Source organism: Rhagoletis pomonella, unplaced genomic scaffold, assembly GCF_013731165.1.
Source record: "Rhagoletis pomonella isolate Grant_MI unplaced genomic scaffold, Rhpom_1.0 Rhpom_scaffold_00005, whole genome shotgun sequence".
In the NCBI taxonomy this organism is placed as follows: domain Eukaryota; kingdom Metazoa; phylum Arthropoda; class Insecta; order Diptera; family Tephritidae; genus Rhagoletis; species Rhagoletis pomonella.
Window position 1 is genome coordinate 76,359,782 of NW_023458559.1, and position 10,327 is coordinate 76,370,108.

At 38.3% G+C, this 10,327-nt stretch overlaps 1 protein-coding gene across 1 annotated transcript in view; it reads right to left on the reverse strand.

Annotated features, from left to right (window-relative positions):
• Positions 1–6,105: 6,105 nt before the first annotated feature.
• LOC118739610 (phosphatidylinositol 4-phosphate 3-kinase C2 domain-containing subunit beta) overlaps positions 6,106–10,327 on the reverse strand; it is a gene marked incomplete in the record, with an annotated part of 95,198 nt that continues 90,976 nt past the window's right edge. The window contains 4 exon segments of the mRNA XM_036471040.1: positions 6,106–7,374; positions 7,446–7,595; positions 7,862–7,950; positions 10,129–10,325. Of these exon segments, the coding sequence (XP_036326933.1) occupies positions 7,195–7,374; positions 7,446–7,595; positions 7,862–7,950; positions 10,129–10,325 (616 nt within the window).

The window sequence follows — 10,327 nt, forward strand, 5'->3', positions numbered from 1 at the left end:
CAACTGAAGCAACTGTGCCACAATTTCATTCCACTTTTCAAACACCGGCTTGCCTTTGGCTTTTGTTGGACATCGCATCTACAATATTTACGTAAAGATATCGATCTAGGACTAAATCGGTTTTGCCTGCTCAGGGACTTTTTTTTATAACACTATCGGTGTCTTCCTGGGATTCGTGGTGCTCCCGGTGCTTATTCACCACCAGCCGGATGCCAACTTTATCTTCAACATCCTTTGGGTACATGATATCACTCGGCTGATTCCGTTCTACCATGCGCTGGTATTTCTACACCAGAATCGCTTTTGTGCTGTTTCCAGCTAAGCAATGCCGGACTCTGAAGCCAAATATGTCGCAGTGGCGTCAATAAAAATCACACTCTTTTTACCGGGACCTCATTAGTTGCTCGCGTTGCCTAAAAACGAGTACTAAAATAGCTCATTATACTTTTTTTGAAAATATGTAATATAAATCTTAAGGCCGTGCGTTATTACATAGTTCCATTGGTTTAGCAGGCCTCCTATCCCAACCTGCCACAATGCAATAAAATGGTTTAACCTTATTTGCAGTTAATTGTTGGATTTGTTTTTATTGCAATATTTATCAATCGAATGCACTTTATTGCCATCATAAAAATTTTTGCAAATTCAAAAAAAAAATTTAATTTGCATACAAAGTAAAACGCAGCAACGGATTGAAGTGGTCTCGAAACTATCTTTGGCCGTGTGTTCGAACCCAAGACTTGCAATATGCATTTCCAACGCCATTAATTTTCGATGTAGTACAAGTTTACTTGTGCTTTGGGCAAATCGTATGGATTTAATCAAACTTAGCGGCGTGTCGTTAGCCAGCGAGACCATTCCAAACACGATAACGATCGAGCAATTTGTCTTACAAAAGTTACGTCGGTCATTCTGAGGACGTCCGTGTTCGTCCCGCTGCTGTGCATGACTTCATGTGTGTGTATTTGTGTTCTCCTAAACCCCCAACCCGCTTGCCACGTTAGTGGGTAAGTGTTTTTCTTTGATATGGGCCGAGGCATGGTGAGTGATTATTTAGGAAGCGATAAGCAGTTTTGATGTGTGACTAAGAGAGCAGGAGATTCCCGCCGTTTTAGTTTTATTTACATATGTGCATACATATGTATGTATGTTTACATATATAGTGTTTTAGTTTTTGCAACGCTTAGCGCAGAATTATATGCATTCGCTCGTACGCTCATTCGCTTATCAATGCACTTCACTGACATTGGATTAATAAGCGCAAGCATTTGTTGAAATATCCGGGCTATTTTTAGCAACTGTGATTGTAGCCAGTTAGCTTTTTAAACTTTCATTTACATACTTTCTACAAATCAGAGTCATTTATATCAAAGCTTAATAAATAATTATTGACTATTTTATAAAAATCAGAGAAAAAACGGTGTCTTTAAATGAGAAGTGCCGTAGTCAGCGATCGAACCCTAGTATTACGTGTTCCAAAGTGAATAGACAAAAACTAGACAATTGCCTTGAAAGATAAGTATTTGCATTCTAACACACACATACTACTTATGTATGAGTTTCTTAGGCTTTTACCGACTTATTCGGTCTTCGCGAAATTTTGAGTCAAATGGGCCCCTGCAGCTTCTCATTTACTCATCTCGTGACAACATATGTAAGGTATATAAATTCCTAAAGGATTTGGATCTTCTACGTCGCATCTAATTAGCAAGTCCTCACCAGTCAGCCGAAAGCCTCCGTCGCTAGCGCAGCGTTGTTTAATTTGTTTGATACCCTCTGTTATAAGCTTCAAATAAATAAAATAAATGCTCTGTCTTCTTCCTCTTTTTTGGCTTTGTAACCACCCGCACGTCAGTCGTTCTTCATCTTACACGGATTGAAAATTCCAAATAAGCCAAACTCTTCTTTACCTGACCTTTCCATCGCATGGGAATCCTTTCTTCTTCCTCTGCTACTACTTGCGGGTACCAAGTTGAATACTTGCAGGGCTGCATGGCTATGTCCATTCGTCATCCTCATTGGAACTTTGTTAGCGCAATACCAGAACCTTGAATTTTAGTCTGAAGGCTCGCTAAAATCAACTGCGTCCGTTCACAGCTTTCTGAAACCCATGCGCTTTGGAACACGATGCGTACTTTGACACTTGAATGAAAATTTTGTCCAACTGTAGGAAACTTCAGCCTTGTGGACAACATCTCCAACAATGGAGAAAGGCTTATCGACTTTGTACCGTTATGGAGTTAGTACTTAGTACCAGATACCAGCATCGAAAATATCCCCAAAGCCACATCAATCCCCAATAAGATTACGTTTTGAACGACGAAAGAAACGGAAATGAATCCACACCGGCTCAGATTAGTTCTCTGCAGCTAAGGTACGCATGAGACTCTTCGTAATGTGCAGTGTCCGACAAGCAGCGCTACGAAACCTTAACGTCGAAACCCTGCTATCACAAGAAGCAGGCGATATTCTATGGACTCGACCCTATTATCTACTCAAACAACCATCACTGCCTAGATAGTAATGAGTAGTGGAATTCCATATCCCATTCTCCAATAGAAGAAAAACGTATGGCGACAAGTACTATTTCCCTGCTGCAGAATAAAAGAGAAGCAACCAGCCATTAGTGCAAAGAGCTAGAGATGCTAGTAGATAGAATCAGACGTCCGAGGTACACTTGAGATATGGTGGGAACACTGAGATGAACTCAGACCAATGTATGTATATATATGCACGAAGCTCACCTCCCTCCACTAGATCAAGACAAAGTTAGAACAGCCATAATGCGGCTTTGAAAAAAACAACGTTGGAAACTAAACAAATCTACGGTCACTGGAGTCTCGCGTAGCATTTTACTTAATTTAATCCATCTATGAGCAGCATTCAACCTTGTTACATTGCAACTGGCTTTATAACTAACGTAAAGATCGGTGGGAAGAAGACTTAGTAGAGTAAAGGGTTGGGCACCTATTATTCACATGAAGGAGCCCTCTTAACCCAATCCAGTTGACTACTATAAGTTGACTTTTCGAAAGCCGGAAGCCATGCAGCCCCCCCAAAAAAAATATGGGTCGCTCTGTAAGGTTCCGATTCCAATTTAACTTCCTGTCGAGAATTGTACCGGGAGGAGTACCTACCGTTGCATACCTAGTAATGGATGCACCTCCAATCTTCGAGGATATATTTCTTCTGATATGAGTTCCACCGGAGGCTTTTGCTGTCTCTCTTATATAAGTGACCTTTATGGGCTTATGCCGACAGAAAAAAGTTATATTTGAAGAAAGTACTAAAAACTTGAAGAGCGCCGAACTCCTGAAAGCCTGGTGTGGAGTTCAAAAATAAGTATGACCCAGAAATAAGGTCTAATTGCGTCAACGAGAAACGACTGGCGTGCTGTTTTGGACTTGGCCAAAGTCGCTTAGGCGGTTACAGCGCCAATAAAGAAGAAGAAGAACTTACAAATAAACACAATTTGTTTAATTTTTTTAATTGCTAAACATTTATTTATTACTTTTTAAAAACATTATGTAATGAAAAGTAATTTATAAATACTTTACTGTTGCATAATTACAATTTTTATTACAAATACTATGAAATAAAATAGGTTTGGATTTTTTTAATTATAATTTTTTTTCTTAACATCCACACATACATACATATGTAAATTAAAAGAAAGAAAATGTTTGTTGCGTACCAAATCTTCGTTTTTTTTTGCACTTGCTCTTCATTGTATGTATTTTCGTTCGTTAGAAATTTTAAGAAAATTTCGTAAAATGCCCTCTTATTAGCTCTCTTTCTCCCTCAGTCCACACCTGCCCATCAGATATCTTAGATAGATACATACGTACATATTTAATTGTAAATAGTTTTACTTTGTTGCAGACTTTCAAATTACAGATTTATTACAGTTTCTTAGAATATGTTTCTTGTTATACTAATACCTAGTATTAGTTAAATAGCTTAATCAATAAATGTGTCGGATTGGGAGAATACTCGTACATATACACATGTACATATTCCTAACATTTTCTTAGCAAAGTGGATCTATCGAAAAAGAATAAATTGACAAAAAAAATGCATCTCAATCACCAACCGCAAATCACCGCCACTCCTCTTTTCTCGTTAACATCGTTCCTTTTCGAACAATTAGTGAGCGTGGTTTTCAGTTCGATTCTGGTGATTTACAATAACAACGGTGTAGTTCACGGTAAGATTTAGAGCCTAAAAATTCAGAGGTTCAAGAACCTGGTTAGTTCAAAACCGGTTGGACTTGGGTTGGGTTGTTGATGTTACTGAGCCGCTACTAAAGTCCGACTAAATCGGCGACTCTATAAATCGTTGTCGTCAACTAGCGGTAGGCCCAGAAGCTAAACGGGTTTAAGGAGTAAAGTGAATAGGTGATTGGTGTCGTGTGTTGGGTTGTCGCGGTCAATTCTGGATAAGTAGGAGCTAACTCTGCTACAGTATCCCAGACCTTTGTCGCGCAAAAGTCACGCGGCTATATCGAAGCTGCTGAAGCTCTTCGTCTGCGATGGATGGTGCTTGAAGTGTCGTTGTTGGCTCGTTGTTATTGTTGTTGTAGCGGCACTACTAAGCTGGCTTGTTGTTGTAGCGGCTACTAAACCCTGCTCTCGACTTTCCTTCCATTCAGTCGTATTGTTGTTGTAGCAGCATACAAATTCCCAAAAGACTTTTTGGGGAGTGTTGCTAGAGTGAAAGTCATTGGTCAGTCGTATTGTCTTATATTGTTGTTGTTTTACCGGCACTACTAGGCCCCGCCTACATCGACTAGTCTATCGATCGTTATCGTTAAGCTCAACTAACGGTAGGCCCAGGAAACGCGCAGTTTCGAAGAGGTCGGACCAATGCAAGGTGCTGTTACCTGAGTACATTTGAGAGGGCAGGTAAAGAGATGGTTGGTATCGTGGTGGGAGTCTTCACAAACCAACCATATGCGTGTCTGCTATGTCGAGGTCGAGTCCGATTAGGAATGAGTTCAATTTACTGCAGTATCCGCACTTTAATTGTGTATCCACACAGTAATTGTGCCAGTATTACGCGGAAGCTTATTTGAATTCAATTACGACATTCATGGGAAGAGAGTCTGCAAAGGTGGCAATAGACTCTCTATAGGTGTTATGCCTTTGGTATCTTTGGGTATTCTTGGGTTCATACGGTCGTCTTCCATGGACATTATTGCCGTTGATAGTAGGCGACCAGTATTTTTGATATTGAGATTGAGCTGGTTTGTCAGTTGTGATGTGTTTAAGAGCCTGGCTGTGCAGGTCCAGTTGGAAAAGGAAGGGAAATGGAAATCGGGATGGGAGAGGAGAGGAGAGGAAAGGATTAAGGATATTGACGTCGGTGCAATAACCTCGCATGGAGAACCTGATTGGCTTGTATCACACTAACCCAGCCAGACTGATTCAGTGGTATCTAGCTACAAAAACGTTATGAAGTACATAAAAACGAGTTTGGCTGTTTCGAAGGCATTGCTAAGTAAGAAATTTTTATGACGTCAAAATACTCTTAAAATAAGCTTTCAAAATTGGGAGGATGTCGGTATTTCTAAACTTTTTTCTATAGTATGAGGACCGACCCGACATAATGTTCGCTTACGTAATTTCTAATTTTACTTAAATTTGTTTTATTTTATTTTTCATAACTTTATTTCGTTTCATTTCTTGTTTATAATTAATTTGAGGTTCATTGTCTTATTGTTAAGTTTGTTAAGAGATTTTAAAGGCGCGCTTCTGTTAAGTGTTAACATAAATAAGATATAATTAAACAATTTTCAAATCTAGTTGTAACATAATAGCAGTACCGAAATACTTTTACAAATACAATACATATTTTCATCCACCTCTCCTCATCTATGCAGCTTACACTCAATAATCGCTGACATTGATAACTTTCAGTTCACTTTACTCTATATTTTCTTTATGATTTTTTTTTTCATATTTACAAATTTTAAGAGCTACATAAGCATAATGCAATTTTTGTATTGAAATACATATGTATGCATACGAGAAATTATAAGTGAAGACGATTTTATTATTTTGTTGTTTTATTTAACTTACAAATTGCAAAACATAGATATATATAAACATAAATCGTAATAATTAAAGGGTCAATAATGCTCTATTAGGAAATTTTGAAAAAAGTCTTAACGAAAACAAAGAAAAGAACATTTAGATCTTAAACAAGAAGCAGCAAACAGTGATAGCAAATAGAGCTTATACTGCATATATTAACTGCAAGCATAAACAAATTTTTTTTGAGCGAAGAGACCATGCAAAGCTAAGCCATATTATTTTAAATTTTTAACAATATTCAAATAAATGTACGCTTTGAATATCCCACGTCTGCAAAAGACAAAAAAAAAACCTAGTGTGAGCTTCTTGTAAAAAGAAGGATAGAATTTGTGCCAACTACGAAATACAAAAAGCAAATATTAACATTTAATAGGCAAATATTTACGCTTAAGCAAGAACTACACAACAAGTTTTTCAGGCGTTGTAGATTTCGGCAACCACGCCGACATATAAAAATTATGGCTGAATCGAGCGCTGAAAACCTGAGACACCTGCAAGACTTGGTGGGGAGTTTTAGCTTCAAAAATACTTCGCCAAAAATTTACAATCGCCGGCGAATGCTGTGCGCCTTGAATTATGCTTCCATATTTTTTTACATTTTCTGTGCCTGAATGAAAATTACAATTAATCGTAGAAAATTTTATTATCCCCTTACTTATGTATGTGTAATATTTTTCAACTTCTAAGTGTTTTCGATTCTAAGTTTCATAAGCATAATTGGAATGTCTATTTTATAAGTGCAGTCCTGCAGAGAGATTTGTAAGTAAAGTTATTTATAAAAATATATATCTGTAAGAACTTTGTTCTTTTCAACCGCCTGCCTGCTGCTTGGGTTATACTCTGTTTGTAAGTGTAAATAGATACTCTTTTTTTTTATCAGCCCCTAACGGACATCCCTGTAGCGGTGTCTATATGTGCGAAGGAAATACTGTTGCTTTGCAAGTAGTTTTCGAAAACCTCGTTGCGGTTCTTTGTTAGATAATAGCGAACTAGTTGGCGATTATTTCACTTGCATCTAACGCCATTCAAAGTAATTTTCCCCCAATTTTATTCTGCAGCTACTAGCTAGTTTGTGTTCGGCCCTAGCGCAGTTCGCTGTTCAATTTCTGGGCATTGGTCCAAGTCGAAACCAATCGATCAGTTCTTTACGTAAATCATATTTACTCAGATCGATTTGAAAGCCGCCCAGTAATTCGTTCTCCTGTAATGTATCATGTGACCATACAGTGACATGCAATAAACGATTTTGTATATGTTCCAATGGCATGCGATACTCGAGCTAGAGGGAGGGGAGAGAAAGAAGAGATTACCACATATATATGTAAATTAAAAAATTGGCTAGCTTCTTACCGTCTCCATAAAGCTGGGCACACACGTTTTTCGTACCACTTTTGTTTTGCGTTTGGTCACTTTTGTTGTATCCGGCTTGAGATAACATTTGACGTAGGTGTTAGGCTCTTGACCCCCTTGCAGCATGGGTAAGCCTTTCGCATGGTGAATCTGGCAAAGAATGTGTGATAGTTTAATAAATCGGATCTTTATTTGTTGTTCACTTAAAAGGCCTTTACTAAAAATACGCAGCAATGCAAACAACTATGAATCTATGCATAGAGGAAAAAATTTTGAAAGTCCCGATTACCTCCAAACTTTTACTGAACTGTCAAAATTTTTATATAAAATAGTTTGGAGATTAAAATTTTTCTTTTTTTTCGAGTTCAAAGCAATCACGTTAATATGTTCATATGTATATTCTGTTATTTACTTACCATCACCGTTAAGACACCGCGGCGATATTGCAAAGACATTTTAATCTGACCAACTTCATAGGGATTTTCACGCGTTTGTTGCTTTACTTCTGAAAAAAAATATATATTTTTATTTAGTTATGAAAGTCAAAGCAGCTAAATATTTGGAATTAACATTGTTCACGATTATTTTTTAACTAATCCTTAATGTTCGGTGTGCAGAAGTCTATGTAAGTAGGAAAAGCTTCTGAATGTCATTCACCAGGAACTGGCCAGAAGTGATTGTTTAGCGAACGGTGCAAATCGCAGCACACTACGTTCAGAAATTCATATCTACGTATTCTCTGGGTACCGACCAAACACCCGCGTAAGACTTCGCGTGCATTGGGTTTGCGGTCCGCTACGTACTCCGTCGCCGAGTACGGGCGTTCACCCCGGTAGACGAATGTCTAGCCACAATCCGCATCATAGCGAGATTCTTCAACATTTAGCTCATTTTCGGCCATACCCCGATTGAAGAGAAGCACAGGGCATCCAAGGATCTCTTCTATGAGCGTTTGGAGCTTACATACGAGTGCTTCCTCCGACACGATGTCAAAATGGTGCTTCGCAATTTCAATGCCAATGTCGACATTGACGCCACTATCGGAAAATTCATCCCCCGCGACAAAACGTCCGATAACGGACTGCAGCTGATCGCCTTCGCCGGGGCCCAAAACATGGCAGTGTGCAGTACAAGGTTCCATTTTAGACGTACGTACACGCCGAGAGCGCAAAATCGACTCTGACCACTTTCTTGTTGCAGCCGAGATACGCACCCGCCCCTGTGCACAAAAAATATGCACCCAACAATGCAAGGAAAGCTTAACGTCGAAAAGCTGCAATCACAAGAGACCGCCAATGCATTCGCCACTCGACTCTCACACCTGCTACCTATTAAATGCCAGGAGCACTGAAAATAGTGGAGAAGACCGCTTAGGCGGTTGCGGCGCCAAATAAGAAGAAGGAAGATAATTTAGTACTAAATTCTCTACGACGGATGTTCAAATTTTTTGGATCATTCTCAACAAAGTGTCCGGTATTTTATGGTATATATATCCAAGCAAAATATGAAAGTATTGCTTATGTGCATCTATAAAAGAATAATTTCCCTCTTCTTTTAATGCCGAATTTGCACTATTAAGAAAAATATATGTATGTGGAAACGAATTTAATGACAATTTTTCTTAACGCAGCGGTACAAGTATCTTTTAATACCCGAACTTGTCATTAAAATTTGTGTCATTTAATACCTAGTGAAAATCCAACATAAGCTATTTAATTTAAATAGTTAATTTATTTATGATAACTCGCACTGTAATGTATGGCCAGGTGTAACTTAGAACCAGGGATGTTGCGAATATTTGCATTCATATTCTTTATGCGAATGATTCGCATCATTTTACACATTCGCATTCCCATCAAATGGTACGAATGTTTTGCAAATGCGAATTTAGTTGAAATGGCTTTAAGTCTGTCTAACCGGGGTGCGGACAATAACCGGCTTTTAGCTTCAGGCGCTAAACGGTTAAGTAGTATATCAAGTAAGTATTGCTAAAAGTCTTATTAGCAACCTAGAAATAATTTGAGATTCCTCCAGCGAAAGCGAAGGCTCGGATGTAGAATCTGGAGACAATAAAAAATGTGAAATTAAAGCTTAAAGGCATATCTTAAAGAAAAACGAGCTCATCTCGGCGAAAATCCTCTCGATTGGTGGAAAACTAAACTAAAATACGACAAATTGACAGATCTGGGCCGCAAATATTTGAGCGCTCCATCCGCCAGCGTTCCAATTGAGCAATTGTTCAGTGCAGTCGGCCTTATATACGAGCCTCTAAGAAATCGCCTCATGGGAGAAAAGGCAGCAAAATTACGTTTTTTTTTGAAATATAATATGCCCCTTTTGAACTTTGACTACCAGATTTAAACATTGTATAGATTAAGCACTCGTTCAATGTTCTAATAATTTACAAAAATTTTAAGTTATAAAAACGATAACTTAAGTTTATTATAGCTCTTTTAATGTTAGTCCTAACATTCGCATTCGCATTCGCGAATGTGAAAAATATGACATTCGAAACATTCCTACTTAGAACAAAAAAAAAACGCTTTATAAGTTGAACTAGCTAGCTGTAATCGTGACTAAGTAACAATCTAACTTTATATTCATGTATGCACATACATACATATGTAGTAGTTTTTTTGTTTTGTTTTTAACGTGTTTTCCTCTTATCAAAAGCGGTACTTACCTCTAACTTTCGACACCGTCAACTTAGCTTCCTGCTGATCACGCAACAAGGGATGGAAGAACGTATACACCAAATCCGAGTGAGCAATCTCATCCGCTGAATTGAAGAGTGAGATAAGAAAACGTTGTATTTGAGGCAGGCGACGCTCAGCAACCGATTTGACGTTGGAACGGCCGACATGCATGCCACTTGGCAAGCT